General features: G+C 39.5%; 1 protein-coding gene across 1 annotated transcript in view; it reads right to left on the bottom strand.

The window, feature by feature from the left end:
* Positions 1 to 5,228: 5,228 nt before the first annotated feature.
* The window catches only part of LOC118496948 (POU domain, class 6, transcription factor 2-like), a 286,671-nt gene continuing 267,765 nt past the window's right edge, over positions 5,229 to 24,134 (bottom strand). The window contains exons 4-5 of the mRNA XM_036010272.1: positions 5,460 to 5,569; positions 5,229 to 5,345 (exon numbers count right to left, since the gene is read on the bottom strand). Of these exons, the coding sequence (XP_035866165.1) occupies positions 5,229 to 5,345; positions 5,460 to 5,569 (227 nt within the window). The remainder of the gene's footprint in view (positions 5,346 to 5,459; positions 5,570 to 24,134) is intronic.

The raw sequence follows: 24,134 nt of genomic DNA, 5'->3' as shown, positions 1-24,134 counted from the left end.
TTATCAGTCCAGAGATGGCACCAGAAAAATCTGTAAAACAAGTCTTGCTAAAACTAACACTATCTATTATTAGTTTCTCCAAATATTTGCCTTCCCACAATTTGCCACCCCTAGGAGCTCATAATCCTTTTCCTTTGTCTTGTCGCTTCTCTAGAAATATATTGTCTTTTTTGTAGCATAGTTTGATATCAAGTATTGTGATCTCTCCAACTTTGTTGTTCTTTCTCAAGATTGCTGAGGTTGTTCGGGGTCTTTTGTGGTTCCATTTAAATTTTTGGAATATTTGTTTTAGATGTGTGAAATATGCCATTGGTATTTTAATGGGAGTTGCGTTGAATCTATAGATTGCAATAGGTAGTATATACATTTTAATGATGTTAATTCTTCCAATCCATGACTATGGTATATGCTTCTACTTATCACTAATTTGTATCTTCCCCAATTTCTTTATTTAGTAGCCTATAATTTTCCAAGTACAGGTCTGTTACCTCCTTAATTAAATTTATTCCTATGTACCTTAGTTTTTTCTTTTTTCTGCAATAGCATCACTAATAATCAGAGAGATGTAAATTGAAATATCGCCTCACACCTATCAGAAGGGCCATCATTAATAAATCAACAAACAACAAGTGTGGGTGAGGATGTGGAGAAGTAAGAAGCAGAGAAAAGGGAACACTTGTGTACTGCTAGTGGGAGTGAAAATTGGTGCAACCACTGTGGAAAATAGTATGGAATATAGAATTTCCTCAAAAAGAAAAAGTAAAAATGGAACTACCTTTGACTCAGTAATCTTACTTTTGGAAATATATCCAAAGAAATACAAAACACTAATTTGAAAGAATATATGCACCGCTGTGTTCATTGCAGTGTTTTTTACAATAGCCAAGATCTTGAGACAGCCCAAGTGCTCATCAGCAGATGAGTGGATAAAAAAGCTGTGACATTTATACAATAGAATACTACTCAGTTGTAAAAAAGAAGGAAATCTTTTAGTAACAGCTTGAATGGACCTGGGAATTATTATTCTAAGTGAAATAAGCCAGTCAGAGAAAGACAGTACTATATGATCTCACTTATATGTGGAATCTAATCAATATAATAATTTAACAAACAGAATAGAAACAAAAGCATAGATACATAGAACAGACTGACAGCTGTCAGAGGTGAAGGAGGTTGTGGGGCTGGATGAAAAAATATGAAGGGATTAAGACACACACACATGCATATATGTAAATAGCACATGGCATAGACATAGATAACAGTATGATAATAGCCAGGGAAAGGGGAGTAGGGGAGGCAGAAATTGGGCAAGAGGGTATAAATGGGGACAGAAAGAGACCACTTTGAGTGGTAAATGTTCAATGCAGTACACAGATGATATTTTATTGAGTTGTACACTTGAACACTGTGAGGTTTTATTTACCAATGTCACTCCATTAAATTCAATAAAATAAAAAGTAAATAAAATAAAAATGTATTGTTCTGTTGTTAAAATACTACATCAATCCAAGTTCTAACCACCCCTTTTGAGTTACTCATCACTGAAAGCTTCCACTTGTACATGTGTTGCACATGTTAATAAACTTCAGTTTTTCACTTGTTCATCTGTTTTTTCTTAGTCTAATTTACAGAGCTCCAGCCTGAGAATCTAGGATGAGTAGAGGAAAATGATTTCTTTCTCCCCCTGCATCTGCATAGATCACCCAACACAGTTTTAGGGGTTTGTAACATAAAACTCTACATAGAATGGAAGGAGTTCTAGAAAGTATTTATTGAATAATTTTATCCCTTCTCTTTATAGGTAAAGAACTTAAAGCCACAAAGCTTTGACTAACACCATGTTAAATTAATTAAGATAAACTGCTGGGGAGAGAAAGGGTTGGCCCAGGACACTGGGCCTTTACCCTTAAAAAGGAACCATCATTAGAGACCACTTACTTTCAAAAAGAATGAAAGTCATGTAGGTCTAGGTCTATTTCTCAAGGGTTTGGGTTTTTAGTTTTAAAAAGTGATCATGTACTACTCTCTCTATCACTCATCGACTTTGGAACTTAGTACTGAAAATTTCCTGGTGTGAAAACATCCCCAATGAGAAGGTCACAAAGGAGGCTTCTGCCTACTGTATAACACAGGAGGAACTTAGGTGCATTTTAGTCTTGGATGTCCGAGTGGTAGCAAGACCTTTACATTAGCAAATACACATAGTCAGGAATGATTTTATGCTATCTCTTGAGCAACTTCACCTGAGGAGGTGACTACCCTCCTCATTTCTCATACAAACACAGATAGCTTTCTTTCCCCTAGCTGCTTCCACTGAGCTCTCTCCCGCTCTGTTATTTATTAAAATGTACAATATAACAAAAAAGGAGAGGTTATTCTGCTTACTGCCACACAAAGCAGTATGTAGAAGGCCTAGGTTAAATGCAGCATTTGGTTTCTTAAGCTTCTCTAATGTATAGGTATGGAAAAGCAATCTGGGACCACAGCTTACAGTGGTGACTCTCTGAGGATAAAAACTTGACTCTAATTTGGACTCCCTGGCTAAGATAAAATCTGCCTGCACTATTATTATCCCACTTATGTTTGTCCCCACTCTGTTTCCACCTTGCCACCTAGCTGAATGGGAAGAAATTAACCTGACCTTGAAGAATACTCAAAGAATCTTTAAGACCATTGGGTTTTTGGTAACTGGTAAAATTTTAGAGGGCCACTAATATTTAGAACATAGACTCATAGGTGTAAAAAGGATTTTAAAAATCATATATCCTACACCTTTAACAGATGAGAAAAACAAAGTCTAGAGAACCAATGTGACTTGTCCAAACTTGTGAGCTAGTTGGAAGCTGGGTCAGAACTAGAATGAGGCCTCAAATCCTCAAGCTCCCCCTTCCCACAGCACCATGATCATGTCCTCTTCATCCCCAGATCACCCAGGAAGGAATAAGCACACATTAGGGTTTTTACACACTGTTTGGAATTTCTCTAGTGTAAATGGAAACTCCCAAGGAATAGTCTGCAGAAAAGTCATCTCAAAGGACACAGAAAGGAGATAATTATTTCAACATTATTGCACTTATGGGGTCCTTATCCAGATCAAAATTATATTCTGAAATTAAAATTGTAAATTGTTTTCCTAATCCAGGAGTGATTAGGACATATTTTTCCCCCCAAAAGTTTATTGCTTCCATTTATAACAAATTCTCCTAATACAACTTATTTCCCTCAGTCTGAGTGGTCACCTCATCTAAAGTCCTGTCCACAGCCTTCAAATGGGTTGTCTTCACTTGGCTTTCACTGGCCAATAGAGATTTATAAGCTGAAAATGTACAGAGAAGGCTGATGTCCACAGAACTCAAAGCTTTTACCCAGCTATAAGGACTATTGGACTACATACAACAACTGAAGACATAGCTGAGTAATCTCCCTCAGAGTGGGACAGGATTTGTTTTATTTTGTTTTTGTAATTTCACTTATTTTGATGGCTTCAAAAGAAGTGTTTAATCACATGGTGTACAGGTACATGCAATTTAACTGCTCTTAAAAAGCATTAAACCCATTCTTTGGGATAATAGAGTTGAATTCCAAATGTTGAAAGCATTACAATTGCTGTAATCATGCATCTTATAAATTTGATCATATCTAGCGCTTGGTAGAGGCCAACTGTACAGTGAAGACTTTTTAAGTCTATCATTTCAGTCCTATGTCAAAGGCATTATGTTGTCTTATATTTGTGATATTTTTAAAAATACACCTTCAAACCACACTCAGGAAAATGTTCAAGTTGAAAGTAGCCATGACCCAAGTGCCAGGCAAAACACAATTACTCATCTCACCCAAACATTTTCATTTCCAAGAGAGCTTTGGGCCACCACTGAGAATCCAATTGGGTTCATAGGAAAAAAGTTGGTTCTAAAATAACAAACATAACAAAAAAATGGTTCTAAAATACTAAGTATCTTATCTACTTGCCTTTCTGCCTGTGTACCAATTTACCGTGATTTGGTATACTTTTCTATTTTGTCCCTAAGAGTGCAATTGCTATTGTTATCCTAAGGTACAGAGGTCTGTGTGCCCCACCATCAAGAAAAGGGGATGTTGGCATTTGAAATGAGTGCATGAGCTGCTGCTTACTCTATGGGACTTTGTCACTGTACTCCAAATGTACTAAATCATCTGAGATCTCACTGGGGAACATCATTATGTAAGTCTAAAACTGAGCTGTTAATTTCCAGATCTGATGTGTTGATATCAAAGTCATTATGTTTTGAAGCTAATTTATTTTTAAAGGCCTTTAAGTTAAGGGTGGTTCTCTGAACTATAAAGTTATATAGTCCTGAATGCTCCCATTGCTCCTCAATGATACCAGATTGAAGATGAATTTTCATGATTAGCTTGAAATATCTATTTTGCATGCCCTGAATCTTCACAGTAATAAAGTACGTATTTTGCTGTGTATAACATGCACTCACATTTTTGTGTGCATTATACACAGGATTATTATACTCATGGCATTATAACCATTATACCCATGTATAATGTACATCCTTGTTTTTCCCTCAAAAAACTGGGCAAAAAAGTGCACAGTAAACATGGCAAAATATGGTATATATACAGAAGCCTCACTATTTTTTATAATCTTTATAATGCAAATTTGTTGAGGCTCTGGGCATTAATTTAGAGTACTTGTTAGTCCATGGAGTGATGGTTGGAATCTGGGACATAAGACTGGGGCTAAATTTCTTTACCCTCCTAACCCCAGAGAGTCTTTAGAAAAATAGGAACAAAAGAGCACAAAGTACTTAAGGTAAGGCACTGTTGTATTCATAATATAGAGAAATAACCACTATGCCTCATGGACAGGAGATACAGTTCTCCGTGGGGCTACAAAACTGTGCCAGTAATAATTTTAATTGGATGCTATCTTTGCTGCCTTCAAAAAGTATCATAAAATGGAATTATTACAGACTACAAGTGCACTTACAGTGCTGGCCTCTCACAGGAGGAAACAGATAACATTTATCCTTTGGAGGGTAACATCAATGGGGTTCTATTTGTTTCCCTCACATGCATCCCCAGTTGTCTGCTGTTTGCTTCCTCTTCCGTTTGTCTAAGAGATCAATTTGAATTAGACACTGCAGAACTGGATGTTAAGTTTTGCTGGCCTTCTGCCTTTGGGGATGGCACACCCCATGGTATGGTCTTCTGTGCTCAGGGGCTGGGGCGGGGGATCATACCTGCAGAGGATTGGGTGGCGTGAGCGGCGACGGAAGACTGTGTCCTGGAGACTGACTGGGTTTCTGAGGGGGGCTTGAACTCTGCTGGGTTGGAGACGGTTGATTCTGGTTCTGGAGGTGGGGGTGGGATTGAAGCTGCTGGGGTTGAGACGGCAGGGCTGGCGGCTGCTGGGGCAGGGCAGGCTGGGGCTGGGTGGGCTGGGAGGGCTGGGATGGCAGGGACGCCTGTGGGGCTGGCTGCGGGTGGCTGCCTGGCCGTGGAGGGGGCGCCTGCTGCTGCTGGAGTTGCTGGAGCTGCTGGAGCTGCTGGAGCTGGGAGTTCAGGGATGAGGTAGCTATAAGGAAAGAAAGAAATGTGGAAGTGAAACAAACACTACAAAACATCTTGCTGTGTGCCTTTGACAGCTTTCCCTGTGTAAGCTGAGAAGGCTGTCCTGTAGGAAAAGTTTTACCCTCTCACTCTGAACCTCTTTGGTATGTAAAAGACCTATGGGGCACTTGGGGAAAGAGTTACTTCTTGGGAAAATTTTAAGACTTCAGGAGGACAAGAAGGTACCATATCAAGGTATTACTTTGAAAAGTACTGAGCAGTCCAAGCCAAGGGGATGTGCTAGAAACAGAGGTCATCTTTAAGTACTTTTTCTCTTCCTTTCTACAATACTTGGGAAATACACTTATGCTTTCAAGATTTGATTTAGATTAAAGTTCAACCACTTTAATTCTTTTGATAAAGGTTTGACTGGGGTTAAGAACAGGGAACTGAATAGTTTGTAATCTTTTCATCATCATTGCCATTAATCATGTCATTTTCACTTGCTACTTTAGACCTCAGCCAATTTGCTTAGACATGTTAGTTTCAAGTGTATATAGTTTATTTTTCAAGTATAAAGATAGTACATGCTTCTTTGTTTGGCAGAATCAAAATCCTGAGCCTGATTTTTTTTTTGCTTGCTAATCAAAGACACAGAGATCCCCCACACTGGGAGGATTATAGTAGGTAACTGTGAATTGTACACTGTGGTGACTAGACACATTAGCACCTCAAGGACACACAGGGAATTGAGAGAATGAAATCATCTTTCAAAGTTTTCTTGCTATGTGAAAAGTAAGAGTTTGTGGGACAAGCTGTCTTTACACTGAGCACACTAAATTTGTTCTCAGATGCCCATCTACCACTGAACAATTTCTGAAGCAGAAGGACATTTAGCTTGGCCAAAGAATGGTCTAGAGAAAATTACTGCTGTGAGTTCACTTCCTTCTCTGCCTGAATCTCAGTCTAAAAGCTTTCCACAATGGCTACAAATAATTTTAAGGATCAATGTTGAACACAAAGGCCTGCAATGTTTTCCTGCTCCCCCTTTACCTAGAATTTGTAAAGATTTCCAAAGGTAATAACTCTTGTTTGCAACATTAAACTAGTCACTGTCTTTAAAAAATGCTCCTTAAACAAACCTGGTGATTCTGTAAAGTGACCTATCCCATACCTGCCTTCACACAAATATATTCTGGTTTGTTGACTCTTAAGTTGAGAACACCTACAGAACTTTCTCTGTACATCAATCAACCAGAGACTGACTATCTTTGTAAAGTTAAGACTCATTTTGTAAAATTTATTGAATAACAGATAAGCACTAGTACTGTACCATATAATATATAGTATTTTAAAAGGACATATAGTCCTGCCTTTTAGGAGTTTATAATTTATTTGTGGAGATACAATAAACTCATAAGAAATGATCAGGCATGGAGGTAATTTGTTACAGAGTCCTGCTAATCATAGATGCTTGATACATATCAGTTAATTGACTAAGTGTTCAACAGTGTGGAAACTAACCAAATGGCCAAGAGAGGGTATTTTGGGCTGGAGAAATATCCAGAAGTCAACATGGCTCAAGTGATATTTTGAAGGACAATCTGGAGAATGGACTGCTTGGAACAGAGGCTTGGAAAGTTTTGAATGACTTTAGACCTTAGAGAAGGTAAGGAACCTGTCTTGTGGAGTGGTGGGAAGATGGATCACTCCCAGTTAAAAGTCAGATTTTAAATATAGATTCAGGTTTGTTTAAAGTAAGGCATAGCTGTAGTGGTAAAATGACAGCTTGACAGTTCCCAGGGACCCCAAATACCAATTCTGTGCTCTTAGGTATCATGTGCAGGGCTTCCATGTTGGACTACTGGGGTTGCCAGTCCTCAGTGGGTCAATGGATTACTTTAGGTCTGTTCAGACTGTCAGCATGGTGTGCGTCCTGTCTTGCACATAGATCCAAAGTGCCCTAGAATTCTAGAGGTGGAAGTGGTGTGCATGAGAGAGGCTGGACAATACACAGTCAGTACAAATGCTTGAACTTTCTATCCAATTTTGCTGTGAACCTAAAACTGGAGAAATAAAGTTTATACAGTAAAAATAGCCAATCACCATCCCATTTATTGGGACTTGAAGAGTATGGCTTGATTTTGCCATTCTCCTCCCTTCCCTAGCTCCTATTGTACAAAATTACATTTAATTGAAGATCTGGGAGCCCAGCTCAATCCTTACCTCCCAGGAACTTCTGCAGTCTGGAAGATCCTAGGGGAGTGAGGCTGGATGTCTCCTTTGGGTAGACTTAACACACTTTGGGAAACTGATGGCATCTGGCCTCCTGTCTGATTCAAACCAAACCTGTCCTGATATCTTTCAGGGCACAGATGTCAGTGCTTATTTTTATGGTTGCATTAAACACCATCCTGTTTCATTTTGGTTAGGAAAGCATTTATCTAAATCAGCATTTAGACACAGGAAAGACTGGAGAATATTATCAGATAGATATTGGCAGATGGGTAGGTGTAGTAGACCCTAACCTACTAATGAGACATGGTCTCTATTCCTTTATGTTGGTGAGTTCACATTGGCTATTTCTTTCCCATGATCTATAGTTTGCCTGAAAATGTATAACCTAAACTTCTGCATTACATAAACGAATCTGGCATCTGAAAGTGAAAAATCACAGACAATACAATATGTTTAGGTATATCCTGGATTCAAAGAAAAGCGTGAGGTGGTTTTGTGACAATGTAATGTAACACTTGTCTAAAAAATGTCAAAGCCACCTATATAATAGTATAAAAACAAAAGTTTTAAAAATGTTAAAATATGAAGCCTCTAAATGGCTAATTGTATAAAGCATGCTGAGATATGGACACAATTTAGGAAGGCTTGTGAACATATTTGAACTATAGGGAATGTTTGCAGATAAAATGGCAATCTGGAGGGGGTGCAAAACTCTGATCCTATTTATGAAAGACTGAAGACTTTTATTTCTTCCCTGGTATTTAAATTTTTTTGTGATTGTTTCCTCTATGTCTGGTTACTCTATTATACTGGCCAATGTTAAGCATAAAAGTTAACTACAATAACAGTAGATAAGAAAAAAGAGATGCATAGAAATGCACATTAGGCCATTTAAAAATGTCAAAACCTATAATTTTGAAAGAGGAACACAGGACAAAATTCCATCATACTCTGAATTTCCTAGAGAGGAGGGAGCACTGTGGAAAACCTGTTGTTTGAAACTTCCCAAATAAATAATTTAATATGACAAAGGAATAGCCAAGAATTCTGCATTGCTCCACTTGTTCAGTTCTTTATATCCGCTGTAAATTAGAAAAAAAATTCTTATTTTGAATTTTTGTTAAAGACTTACTCAGGAATCCACACATGTAAGCAGAACCACACCAGCAGAAGTACGAGAATTGTGCTGAATGGGATTCACATAAGACTACTTCCAAATCAGGAAAGTGGAAAGTAAAAGAATAACATAAACCATATGTGAAGTGCAAATCCCTGAACTATTCTGAAGAAATACAAATGTGTCTTTCACTTAGCAAGGTATTTTAAATACCTAAGGATTCACAGAAAGCAAAATAGTGCTCAAATGCTAAAGAAAGTGTGATTCTTAACAACACCCTCACTTTTGTTAACACAAAGTATAACACACTATTATCATTACTCTAGTGGGGATCTCAGTGTCAGCATTTCTTGGTCTTTTCAGATTAAGGCATATGTAGCCATGGCTGGCAAACTGGGCTTGGATTTGAGAGTCTGTTGGAAGGAATACAAGCTATTATTCATGGCTAATGTTTACACACTCTTGGACATGTCTGGAAATAAGAGTAGCTTCACAGAAATATATTTACAGAGGGGTCAAGTCTCATGGTAAGGAGGAAGGAAGCAGGTGGGAGCTTATCATTGAAAGGGACTAGGAGTCCTGATCAAGGAATGTTAATGATGGCTATTCAAACCCACTCTTAGCCCAGTTGTCTGGTGCAAGGCTGGTCCCAGGGAGAGAAAACACAGAGTTAAATCAAAAAGGGAAACCTTGAAAATATGATGCTAAGTGCAAGAAGCCAGATACCAAAGGCCTCATTTTGTATAATTCTACTTATATGAAATATGCAGAGTAGGTGAATCCTTAGAAACAGAAAACAGGTTAGTGGTTAACCAGTACATAGTTTTCTGGTTGGGGTGATGAAAAAGTTCTGGAACTAGATAGCAGTGATGGTTGGACAACATTATGAATGTACTTAATGACACTGAATTGTACACTTTAAAATGGTGAAAATGGTAATTTTTATGCTATGTGTATTTTACTTTAAAAATAATAATGGCTGTTTCTCTATATACACACCCTGGAGACCAAGCCATACTGCCTTGAGACATCACAAGGGAAGAGAATAATCTTCCCCCCATATGGTTGGGTAGTCCAGAGGGCAAAGGGCAGGCACCAGCAAGCAGTGTACCTGGTGAGGCAGAAAGAGAGACATGGGCGGGGCAACAAGATGCTGGGTGGCACAAGAAGGAAAACACTATGCTTGCTGAAGAGGCACAGGTCTGAAAGAGCAGAGCAATGGGACTACTCTCAAAAGGGACCTTGGACATATCTGAGCACATGCAAGTCACCTCCTGTTACTTCTGGAAATGGAGGAGTCTTAGAACCTGGACACTGTGAGCAGGAAGAGAACAGTAATGACACAGGGCAGCAGCAGCACTGTGCTTGGGATTGTGTGATATTTTGAGGAAAGTAATTGAGTAGGGCATCAACGTAAGTCATCCACAGAACTCTGATATGTTGCCTCTAGAGTTGGGTGGCAGGGACAAGCTCTCCAGATGGGTTTATTCTTAATGGGGACCAGTCTTAATAAACACTGGGTTCATGAGCCACCAAAACGGAAAGCTATGCTCCTGGATGTAGCCTTTGCCTCTCTAATTCTGTTTTATTGTTTGCTTTTGTTGCCCACTAGAATCTCTAGAAGAAGAAAAACTGGAATCTGGAAAAACCCAGACAAAGGAATTTGAGATAGTAAAATTGGACATCTGCATATCCTTGCCAGAGAAATAACATCTAAGGTAGCTGAGCAAGGGTGCATGCAGGTCAGGAACCATTTCTGGTGCCTCTACCAAGGGCATCCCCAGCCTGCACTGGCACACAGAAGCTTTGCAGAGCAGATGGAAAATGGCAGGTCAGGAACTTGGGACTTTCAAAAGTGTAGAAAGTGAAAACTTTCTGGAAAATTTGTCTTTATTTTTGGCAACAATGTCAAAAACAAGCAAAATTAGCTCTGCCTCAAAGATTATGATGTATAACAGTTTCACATTATCTCAGTGTTTTTAGTTCCAGAAATAGTGCTACAGATTTCTTTAGTTTGTCAACTGTATTTAAGGCAGAGATCTAAATATCTCTTGAGATGTCAGGGGGAAATACAGAGAAAAATTCTTTCAATTAAAATATCCCTACACATTTCCATGTATTGCCTGAACCACCTAAGCTTCTTTCTGAGATCAGTTGCTTTCACCAAGTCTCCCAGTACATCTCAAATTGTGAACCAGAATCACCTTGGGAGCTTGTTAGAAAGAATATTCTAGAGAGTAGAACAAAATCTGCATTCTAAAGACCCACCCCAGGGGAGCAGGAACCGTAGCCTTTGGAGCTCTTAGCAACTCCAATAGGAGGAGCAGAAGGAGTGGTTCTCTGTTGGCATCCAATAAGAGCCATCTTGCTTATTCATCTCCATAACTTGGAGGAATGTCTTTAAAAAAGAACCGAGTCTGTCATTTTATTATATATACAGGGTCTGGCAGAAGTAAATCTTGCTTGAGTGTGGTTGGTGGGGTAATAATAAGTGTAATAATTTATAGTTTGTTTTTTTAAAAATATATTTTATTGATTATGCTATTATAGTTGTCACATTTCTCCCCCTTTATTTCCCTCTGCCATGAACACTCTCCCCTCTGCATTCCCCACTCCCTTTAGTTCATGTCCATGTGTTTTACATATAAGTTCTTTGGCTTCTACATTTCCTATACTATTCTAAACCTCTCCCTGTCTATTTTCAACCTACCACTTATGCTACTTATTCTCTGTACCTTTTCCCCCTCTCTCCCCCTCCCACTCCCCCACTGATAATCCTCCATGTGATCTCCATTTCTGTGATTCTGTGCTTATTCTAGTTGTTTGCTTAGTTTTGTTTTTGTTTTAGGTCTGGTTGTTAATAACTGCGAGTTTATTGTCATTTTATTGTTCATATTTTTTATCTTCTTTTTCTTAAGTAAGCCCCTTTAACATTTCATATAATAAGGGCTTGGTGATGATGAATTCCTTTAACTTGACCTTTCTGAGGAGCATTGTATCTGCCCTTCCATTCTAAATGATAGCTTTTCTTGATAGAGTAATCTGGGATGTAGGTCCTTGCCTTTCATGACTTGGAATACTTCTTTCTACCCACTTCTTGCCTGCAAGGTTTCTTTTGAGAAATCAGCTAAAAGGCTTATGGACACTCCTTTGTAGGTAACTGCCTCCTTTTCTCTTGCTGCTTTTAAGATTCTCTCCTTATCTTTTATCTTGGGTAATGTATTTATGATGTGCCTTGGTGTGTTCCTCCTTGGGTCCAACTTCTTTAGGACTCTCTGAGCTTTTTCCAGATTGGGTAAGTTCTTCGTTATGTTTTCAAATAGTTTTCAATTCTTTTTTTAAAGATTTTATTTATTTATTTTTAGAGAGGGAAGGGAGGGGGAGAGAGAGAGAGAGAGAGAGAGAGAGAGAAAGAGAAAGAGAAACATCAATGTGTGGTTGATGGGGGCTGGGGTCTGTGGTCTGCAACCCAGGCATGTGCCCTGACTGGGAATCGAACCTGCGATGCTTTGGTTCGCAGCCTGAGCTCAATCTACTGAGCTACGCCAGCCAGGGCTAAGTTTTCCATTCTTGCTCTTCCTCTTCTCCTTCTAGCACCCCTATGATTCAGAGGTTGGAACCTTTAAAGATGTCTTGGAGGTTCCTAAGTCTCTCCTCAGTTTTTGAATTCTTGTTTCTTCATTTCTGGTCCATACCATTGATTTGAGTCCCAGTTTCCTTCCTGGCACTGTTGGTTCCCTGTACATTTTCCTTTATTTCACTTAGCATAGCCTTCATTTTTTCATCTATTTTGCAACCAAATTCAATCAATTCTGTGAGCATCCCAATTACCAGTGTTTTGAACTGTGTATCTGATAGATTGGCTATCTCCTCATCACTTAATTGTATTTTTTCTGGAGCTTTGATCCGTTCTTTCATTTGGGCCATTATTTTGTCTTGGTGTGCTTATTACATACTAAGGGGTAGAGACTTAGGTGTTCACCAGGGTGGGGCAACCCATGTTGCTGCATTGTGACACTATATGTGGTGGAGGGGTCTGAGAGAGAACAATGCCATTTTCTTGGCTCTCTGCCAGTTTTCAGCCACTTCCCCCGCTACCCACAATCAAATTGGGCCCTTTTGGTGCTAATTCCCAGGTGAGTGGTCTTGTGTATGTTCTAGGACCCTTGGGTCTTTCCAACAAACTTTCCTGTGATGCTGGGAGTTTCTCCCACTGCTTTCCCAACCCTCATTGGTGTTTTCTGTCAGAGTCTTTGAGGCTTTCTTTCCTTGTGCTGGAACCCCTGGGTTACACAGTCTATCTTGCTCCCTAGTTGTTCCTCCCAGTTTATTTGCATGCAAATATGAGACTGCCTTGTTTGCCAGCCACCACCTCACTAGGTTCTCCAGCCGCTGCCTTGACTCATGTCATCTCCACATGGCTGCCCATTTCCACCCCTCCTCCTGGTCAGGATGAATATTTCTTCTTTAACTCTTTGGTTATTGGACTTTCATACAGTTTGAGTTTCTGTAAGTTCTTGTTGTTTTTTGTTTTTAAATTTGTTGTTGTTCTTCTTTTGGTTATGTGAGGAGGCACCTGTGCCTCCATCTTGGCCAGAAGAATTTATAGTTTTAGTTTGAACATTTCACCAAAAATGTCATATATGGTGGGCTTGAATGTAATATTGTTATGTTACAGAATTATATGTGTATGATTTTGTAATAAAAGATTTTATGATAAAAGGGGCATTATTTGTGCCAGACCCTGTATATTCTATATGTAATATATATACGAGGTCTGTCCATAAAAAGTCCAACAATTATTAATATACAAGAATGGTTTGCATAACATTGATGTAACCTGGCAGCCAAGGAGAGTGGACTGGAATGTGCATGCATGAACAACGATGACTTCACTGTACTAGTGAGGGTGGGCAGTAGACATTGTGAGTATGTATGTGTACTGTGTGGCTGTAGCATTCAAAATGACTGAGTGAGCAAGTAGAGCAATGAATCTGCATCAAATTTTGCATTAGGCTTGAACATTCCTCTGCAGAAACTATTTTGATGACTGCAGCATTGGGCAACTGGTGACTGGCAGCTTCATCATGACAAAACGTCTGCTCATGCATCACATCTTATGCACTTTTTTGGTGAAACATCAAATCACCCAGGTGGCTCAACCCTTTACAGCCCAGATTTGGCACCCTGTTAATTCTGGCTTTTCACAAAACTAAAATCACCTTTGAAAGGGAAGAGATTTCAGACCATCAGTGAGAATCAGGAAAATATGACAGGGCAGCTAATGGAGATTGGGAGAACTGTGGAGATTGGAAGTCCCAAGGTGCCTACCTTGAAGGGGACTGAGGTGTCATTGTCCTATGTATAATGTTTCCTGTATCTTGTATCTTCTTCAATAAATATCTCTATTTTTCATATTCTATGGAGAGAGCTCATATAATATATGTTATATTATATATATTATACACACACACAATTATCACTGGTTTGAAAGAAAAGAAAGCAGGCACCTGGGAATCTTCCAGCATTATTTAGCCTAATTTTTTAGATATTAGAACAATTTGCCACCCATTGCTGTCTTTACTGACACTTGGGGGAACATTGTTTTGGGAGTATCTGAAATTTGAAACATAATGTTAGCTCTTAGTTGCCCCACTAAAAAGGGAAGATGAAAACTGAAGGACAAATGCCTACTGTAAATCAAAAGGAAGAAGTAGTGTCATGGGTCACCCAAAGGGGAGTAGTACCCAACCAGCAATGACTCAGAGAGCCTGAGAAGCAGAGGTGGTGAGTATCCCCTGAATTCTGAAGGGCATTTGCTGAGGCTTTTATATGAAACAACTGACCGCCTACCATCTGTACCTGCAGAATGGCCTGTAGCTAGGCCTAAATTCTTGGGAAAATAATGGGAAAGCTCATCTGTAGAGAAATTTTAAACACTTTCTGGGGAAGAATTAAGGTTTATATTGTGAATATGAACACCCCAACATAAATTCTTTCTCTCCTGACTCAATTGAAGAAAGCCAGTCTGTTTGCAATTTCACCCCAATCCACCAAACTCCCAATCACTCCTTCAAGTCCTTAGGGAGTCCACTAGCTTCCTAGTGAGTTCAGACTCAAGTGAAATAAAAAAGTCCACACCCTGATACTTCTCATGGAAATTCAGAACACCAAAGATAAAGGTATTTTTTAATACTAAAAAGATTTCAGAGAGGCAAATAAAAGGCAAGCTACAAAGAAATGCAAATTAAACTGGCATCCTGTATCTCATTAGCAAAACTATATAGCTAAAATCAGTGAAGCAATGCTTTCAGAGTTCTGAAGGAAAAGATTCCAGCTAAGAATTCTGTTGCTGGCTCAACTATCTATTAATAGCAAGAGTAGAGAAGGCCCATTTCGGAACATACAAAGATTTAGCAATCTTATTTTTACATACTTTTTCCTAGGAAATTGAATAAGTACTTTAACAAAATAAGGTGGTACACCAAGAAAGAGGAATATTTAGAATTCAAGAAATAGTGTATGTCATCCAGGAGAGCAATACAAGAGACACTGTGACAGCTTTCCAGAGTTTTACAGATCACCTAGTCCAGAGTCAGAATAAAGACAAGGCTCTAGATAAAATACGTCCAGAAAAAGGGGGGTTCTATAGAAGTGACAAAATAATTCATTTTTTTTATTATTGTTCAAGTACAGTTGTCTCCATTTCCCCACCACCATTGGCCCCCACCCCACCCATCCCCACCTCCCACCCTCAATCCTATCCCCATTTGCCTTTGTCCATGTGTCCTGTATACATGTTCCTTGATGGCCCTTCCCTCTTTCCCCCCATATAGAAGTGATAAAATATTTCAACCGTTGGAAGGATTTGAGAACATGGAAAAAAGAAAACTAGAAACTACAGGAAAAACAAAGCTGTTGGGAAAGCCACAATCTAGAAATGAAGCAACTGTTCCAAATTAGAACCAGAAGTTATTGAGCCCCAAGAAGAAAAGCTGAATGGGAAGGAAGATGGCAGTGTGGTAGGAGGGAGTGGATTTCCCTTCCCCACTACACACGGGAGAGAAACTTGCCAATCTGCAGAGGAACAGAGCAAGGGGCCAACAATATCGCAACATTTATGAAAACGGGACATCAAAAATTATAGTGGACATTGAAAAACCAGACAGTAAGGAGACTGCTTCAGGATAATAAGGGTCCAAGGATCAGCATGGGGACCAGGGAGGTTGCAGCCCCCAGATCCAGGGCCCCTGGGTCTGTCTAAGGGCACCCGGGAGAGAGCAGAATCAACCACTCCCTCCCTGGCCAAACAAGGATTGAACAGTATGGGGGAGGCCTTGTTGCATGAAGGCACAGAGAGAGGAGTAGGGACTGAGAGACAATCACACAGGGGCTGCGTGCACCCACGCATAGCCCTGGGAAGAGTGAGTGCCCCAGCCTGCTCTACCAAGAGTGGCCTCGCTGTGCATCCAGGCCCCCAACCTGGTGAGAGTGGTTTTGTGGAAGACCCAGACCCTACAACCCTGAACAAGGAAAGGGCATGGGCATTTTTGGGATTCTGGAGCACTTGGTGGTGAACTCGGGGAAGTGTGCGCCCCCTTGGGATTCCTGGATCTCACATGGTTAACCGGGAAAAGATGTGAGTGCTTTGCGGGTTCCTGGAGCCTGGGGTGGGGAAATTGGTGGAAGTGCATGCCCCTTGGGGATCCACGGAGCTTACATTGTGAACCCAGAAAAGACGAGGGCCTGCTGCAGGACCCCAGAGCCGGGGAGTGCATGGTGGTGAGCTCCAGAGAGCGTGCTTGGGAGCACCCAGACCCACACCCAGGGCCCTGCAGAGAGACACTAGACCAGCTCTGGGGAGAGCATGCGGCTGCCCTGGGGACAGTACTCAAGAGACTGACTGAGTTCTGACTGAGAAGAGTGAAAAGCGTTCCAGTCGCCCCTCAGCCTGCTGAAACCAGCAAGAGCAGAAAAACTGGTTTGGCCAGTTAAAAACCAACAAGAGGTTTCTTTGTTGTTGTTATTTGATTGTTTGATTTTATCTTTTTTAAGTAACTTTTTATTTTTTGATTCTTATTATTTTTATATCTCTCAATTCCTTATGTTTCTCTTCCTTTCATCCTAGTATTATTCCTTCCTTTCCAAATTTATCTCTCCAGCATTCCATCTTCTGCTTTTCCCCCCTTTTTTTTGAACCTGCAAGTTAATGCAAATTTGTATTATCTTTTTCTCATTATTCTTACATTTTTTATTTTAATAGTATTTTGGTGTTTCTTGTTTTTCTGTATAGTCTTCTTTGCTTGACGGGTTATATTGTATCATTTGATAGGTTTCCCCTGTTAGTTCATCCATAGTGTAATGCTAATTTACTGTCCTTCATTTGTGTTCCATCAGTACACTACTCAAGGTTCTATACTCCCTATTCTTGTTATCTAGATCTCATAGATTCTGCCATATGATTGTTGCTCTAATATTACTGTAAATAAAACCTATTTCATACAATTGTAAATACTACACAAAACTCCTCCCAGATCTCAGCCCACTTTGAGATTTCCTGAACTCTATTATTGTAGTGGTTAACTCTATTCTTTTTACACACTACTCCTATTTACTATTCTTTACTCCCACCCTACCTCAGAATCTGACCTCCCAAAGCCTCACTGCTTTCTAGATCCAACTAATAATCCTTTCCTCCCCAATAAGAGTCTTATCTTCCTTCCATCCTTTCTAAAATGTGGCTAGTGGAGTGGAAGATCACGGTTAACACTATACATAGCCATAGGATCTCTTATCTATTCTCTACTGGCTGCTACTATAAATATCACAGAATACTCTCTTCCTGTCTCAAAATATTCTGCCTTACTCCTCCAAATGGCCACAAAAGAAGAGTAGGGGGAAGCTGTGAATACCAGGATACATGAAGGAGACTGCACCACTGAATCTCACTAGTATTCTATGACAGAAGTTCACACCATAATCACAGGGAACCAGAAGAGATCAATTTAAGAAACAGAGGCTAACAAGAACAGTCTCATGAACAATGAGAAGACAAAGAAACAATCCCCAAAATGAAGGGAAAGGAGGAAGCCTCAGAAAGAATGCTAAATGAAATAGAGGCAACACAACTATCAGATACGGAGTTCAAAGAAATGATTATCAGGAAGCTCAATGAGCTCACAATGAACTACCAGAAACTACAAGGAAGCTACAATGAACTCACTGCAAACTATCTTAGCATGAAAAAGGAAATAGAAACTATCAACAAGGGCCAAGAGGAAATGAAGAATATGATTTCTGAACTGAATAACACAGTAGAAGGAATCAAAAGCAGGATCAATGAAGCAGAAGATCAGATAAGTGAGTTAGAGGACTAAGTAGAAAAGAACACCCAGAAAGAGCAAGAAAAGGAAAAGAGGCTCAGAAAGAATGAAGAGGGATTAAGAGAAATGCAAGACAATATGAAACATAATAATATTTGTATAATAGGGATACCAGAAGGAGAAGACGAAGAGCAAGGGATAGAAAACCTATTTGAAAAAGTCACGATGGAAAACTTACCTAATTTGATGAGAGAAAAAGTCACACAAATCCAGTAAAACACAGAGAGTCCCAATCGAGAGGAACCCAAAGAGGCCCACTTCAGGACACATCATAATTAAAACGGCAAAATTCCAAGACAAAGAGGGAATCTCAAAGGCAGCAAGGGAGAAACAGGAAGTACCATACAAAGGAGCCCCAATAAGGCTAGAAGCAGACTTCTTAATGGAAATACTCCAAGCCAGAAGAGAATGGCAAGAAATATTCCAAGTAATGAGAACCAGAGGCCTGCAACCAAGGATACATTACCCAGCAAGGATCTCAATCAAGATAGAAGGCCAAATAAGGAGCTTCTCAGATAAAAGAAGTCTAAAAGAATACAACTCCACCAAACCAGCTCTGCAAGAGATGCTAAAGGGACTGCTTTAAGGAAGGGAAGGAAAAGAGAGAGAGACACACACACACTCATACATAAAAGACAATGAATAAGTACCTATCGATAATAACCTTAAATGTAAATGGATTAAATGCTCCAATCAAAAGACATAGAATAGCTTAATGGATAGGAAAGCATGGCCCACACATATGGTGCCTACAAGAGACCCACCTCATAACAAAAGGCCTGCACAGGCTGAAAGTGAAGGGCTGGAAACAAATTTTCCAAGCAAATGCACAGGAAAATAAAAAGCTGGGGTAGCAATACTCATATCAGACAAAATAGACTTCCAAAAAAGATCCATAAAGAGAAGGTCACATCATAATACTCAAGGGAAGAATCCACCAAGAAGACATAAATATTGTAAATATATATGCCCCCAACATAGGAGCACCCAAATACATCAAGAAAATCTTAGAGGACTTCAAGAAAGATATTGACAGCAACACAATTATAGTGGGGGATTTTAACACCCAACTGTCAAAAATGGACAGATCTTCCAAACAAGATGTCAGCAAGGATATTGTGGCATTGAACAATACCATTGGTGAAATGGTCTTAACTAATATATACAGAGCACCCCATCCCAAAGAAGCTAAATACACATTCTTTTCAAATGTACATGGAACATTTTCAAAGAAAGGCCACATGATAGGACACAAAACAAGCCTCAACAATTTCAAGAAAATTGAAATCATACCAAGCATTTTCTTGGATCATAAGGGACTGAAACTAGAAACCAATCCCAAGGGAGAAAACCCAAAACACTCAAAATCATGGAGATTAAATAGCATGCTATTAAACAATGAATGGATCAAGAATGAAATTAGGGAAGAAATCAAAAGGTTTCTGAAAACAAATGAAAATGAACTTACAACGACCCAAAACTTATGGGACACAGCAAAGACAGTCCTCAGAAGGAAGTTCATAGCAATACAGGCCTACCTAAAAAAAATAGAAACATTTCAAACAAACAGCCTAACCCTAAGCCTACAAGAACTCAGGGAACAACAACAAAGACAGCCCAAAGCAAGTAGAAGGAAGGAAATAACCAAGATCAGAGCAGAATTAAATAACATAGAGACTAAAAGCACAATTCTAGGGATCAATGAATCCAGGAGCTGGTTCTTTGAAAAGATAAACAAAATCAACAGGCCTTTAAGCAGACTCATCAAGAAAAAAAGAGAGAAAACCCAAATAAACACAATCAGAAGTGAAAGAGGAGAGATTACAGCTGACACCACAGAACTACAAAGGATTGTAAGAAATTACTACAAAGAACTATATGCCAAGAATTTTGAAAACCTAGGTGAAATGGACACATTTCTAGAAAAATATAATCTTCCAAAATTTGATGAAAAAGAAGCAGAAAGCCTGAACAGACCAATAACAACAAAAGAAATTGAAGCAGTAGTCAAAAATCTCCCAACACACAAAAGCTCTGGACCAGATGGTTTCACAGGAGAATTCTACAAAGCATTTAAGGAAGAGATAACCCCTATCCTTCACAGACTATTCCAAAAAATCCAAAATGATGGAAGACTCCCAAACTCTTTTTATGAAGCCAGCATCCTGCTAATCTCCAAACCAGATAAAGACACAACAGAGAAAGAAAACTTCAGACCAATATCGCTGGTGAACATAGATGCTAAAATCCTCAACAAAATATTGGCAAACCACATTCAACAATACATTAAAAAGATCATACACCATGGTCAAGTAGTATTCATTCCAGGGATGCAAGGATGGTACAATATTTACAAATCAATATACATCACATAAACAAAAGCAAAGACAAAAACCACATGATCATATCAATAGATGCAGAAAAGCATTTGATAAGGTACAGAACCCATTCATGATAAAAACACTCGGCAAAGTGGGAATAAAGGGAGCATTCCTCAACATAATAAAAGCCATATATGAGAGACCTACAGCCAACATCATTCTCAATAGGCAAAAACTAAAATCTTTTCCTCTAAGATCCAGAACAAGACAAGGCTGTCCACCTTCACCACTTCTATTCAATATAGTACTGGAAGTTTTAGGTACAGTGATCAGACAAGAAAAAGAAACAAAAGACATCCAAATCAAAAAGGAGGAAACAAAACTGTCACTATTTGCAGATGACATGATAGTGTACATAGAAAATCCTATATATTCTGCCAAAAAACTACTTGATCTACCAAATGAATTTGGCAAAACAGTGGGATACAAAGTCAATATCCAGAAAGCAAAGGCATTTCTGTACACCATCAATGAAACAGCAGAAGCAGAAATCAAGAAAAAAAAATCCCATTTGAAATAGCAAAAAGAAAAATGAAATACCTAAGAATAAACCTAACCAAAGAGGTAAAAGACCTGTATTTAGAAAACTACATAACACTGAGGAAAGAAATCAAGGAAGACACAAACAAATGGAAACATATACTGTGTTCATGGATTGGAAGAATTAACATCATCAAAATGTCCATAATACCCAAAGAAATGCATAGATTCAATGAAATACCTATTAAAATACCAATGACATATTTCACAGACATAGAACAAATGCTTCAAAAATTTATATGGAATCATAAATGACCCTGAATAGCTGCTGCAGTTTTGAGAAAGAAGAGTAAAGTAGGAGGGATCACAATACCTGATACTAATCTATATTACAAGGCCACTGTAATCAAAACAGCCTGGTACTGGCATAAAAACAGGCACATGGACCAAAGGAAAAGAACAGAGAGCCCACAAATAAACCCAAGTCTCTGTGGTCAATTAATATTTGACAAAGGGGGCAGTAACATAAAATGGAGTAAAAATAGCCTCTTCAACAAATGGTATTGGGAGAACTGAACAGCTACATACAAAGAAATGAAACTCGAGCACAAACTTACACATTACACAAAAATGAATTCAAGATGGATAAAAGATTTACATATAATATGTGACACCATTGAAGTTCTAGAGGAGAACGTAGGTAAAAAAATCTCAAATATTTCACACAGAAACTTTTTTATGGACATGTCTGGTAGAGCAAGGGGCATAAAGGAAAGAATAAACAAATGGGACCTCATCAAAATAAAAAGCTTCTGCACAGCCAAAGAAAACAGTATTAAAATAAAAAGAGAACCAACTGTATGGGAAAACATATTTGCCAATGATACCTCAGACAAGGGTTTAATCTCCAAAATATATAAAGAACTTACACGACTGCACTGTAAGAAGACAAACAACCCAATTAAGAAATGGGCAAAGGACTTGAACAGACACTTCTCCAAGGAGGACATACAGAGGATCCAAAGGCACATGAAAAGATGTTCAATATTGCTAGCTGTCAGAGAGATGCAAATTAAAACCATAGTGAGATACCACTTCACACCAGTCAGAATGGCCATCATAAACAAAGCAACAAACAACAAGTGTTGGAGAGGTGGTGGAGAAAAGGGGACCCTAGTGCACTGTTGGTGGGAATGCAGACTGGTACAACCACTATGGAAAACAGTATGGAACTTCCTCAGAAAACTAAAAATGGATCTGCCTTTTTACTCAGCAATTCCTATGCTGGGGCTATATCCTAAGAACTCTGAAACACAATCCAAAAGAACCTTTGCAACCCAATATTCATAGCAGCACAATTTACAATGGCTAAGTGCTGGAAGCAATCTAGGTGCCCATCAGTAAATGAATGAATCAAAAAACTATGGTACATTTACACAATAGAATTCTATGAAGCAAAAAGAAAGAAGGAGCTCCTACTCTTTGCAAGAGCATGGATGGAACTGGAACGCATTATGCTAAGCGAAACAAGCCAGGCAGTGAAAGACAAATACCATATGATCTCACCTTTAATTCAAACCTAAACAACAAAACAAAGAAACAAGCACAATATAGTCAAAGACACTGAAATGGAGGATAGGCTGACGGTGACCAGAGGGGAGAGAAGAGGGAATTTCAGGGGAGAATGGGAAGGGTTTACAGGAACAAATATGAAGGACATATGGACAAAAACTAGTGGGGGGCGGCAATGGGAGGGAGGTGGGGAGGGAGGGATGGGTAGACTGGAATGGGAGTAAAAACCAGAAGACTGTACTTTAACAATGATTAAAATTAAAAAATATAATAAATAAATAAATAAATAAATATTAAAAAAAGACAAAAGAAAAACTGAATGGACTCTACACTATAGAAAAATAAGAAACTAGGGGCTTCTGGTCAAGATGACTGAGTAGGTAAACACTGTACGGACCTCGTCCCATGACTACTTCAGAATTACAACTAAAGTGCAGAACAGCCATCACTGAGAACTGCCTGAAGTCTAGCTAAGCAGAAGTCCTATAACTAAGGATATACAGAAGAAGCCACATAGAGACTGGTAGAAGTGCTGGAGTAACAGAATGACCTGGCCCCATAACCAGTGGTGGCAATTAAGAAATGGTAAGAAACAGGAGGGATATCTTGGCTACAGAGGTCTCCTTAAGGATCAAGGGGCACCTAGCCCCTACCAGGCTCCCTAGTCCAGCGTTCTAGTGCCAGGAAGAAAAGCCCCATAAATTATGGCTATGAAAACCAGTGGGATTGTGGTGAGTGAGATGGAGGGCTTCTAGAGTCCCAGGTATTCCTCTTAAAGGACCCACACAAGGACTTACTTACTGACAGACTCACTTACTCTGTGGTCCATTGCTGGGGCAGAGCTTGAAAGGCACCAAGGACATACAGGGAGGAACTGAATAATCTGGATTTGGGGGGAGGCCTAAGGGGGGAGCTTTTTCCCAGACAGAAGCACTCGTAGAAGCCATCATTCCTTTGCTAAGTCTCCCACTCCAGGCCCAGGCAGGCACCATATCTGAGCTTCTGTGAACCTGGCTCACAAAGTTTACTGCACCCTGATAATTCCCTGAGACTGCCCTGCACAACTTTCAGGAACACCCAAAATGCTCCTAGTGGCATCTCCACACAAATGGCCTGTCTTGGCTCATCCTGTGAACTTTTCTAAAATCTCTCAAAGGTTCACAAACCTCAAGCAAGCAGCACTGGCTTCAGCATGCCTCAACCTCTTGCTAAGTAGCCCCAACTCCAGCACTAGAGGCAATCTGTCCCAGTTCACTGCTTAGCATCCCTGAGACACCTGCCATGCCCTGCAAAAGTGGCAACTGTCTGCAGATCACTTTGTAGCTCATATCAGGTGGCTCTGAGCAGGGCACAGACAGCAGTTGACCTTGGCCTGTACCTTCCAAGAGGTCCTAGAGCTAACATATTCAGTGGCCAGCT

The sequence above is a fragment of the Phyllostomus discolor genome, chromosome 10 (genome assembly GCF_004126475.2).
Source record: "Phyllostomus discolor isolate MPI-MPIP mPhyDis1 chromosome 10, mPhyDis1.pri.v3, whole genome shotgun sequence".
NCBI lineage: Eukaryota > Metazoa > Chordata > Mammalia > Chiroptera > Phyllostomidae > Phyllostomus > Phyllostomus discolor.
Note: the sequence above shows the minus strand (reverse complement) of the source record. Positions and strands in the feature narration are given on the sequence as shown.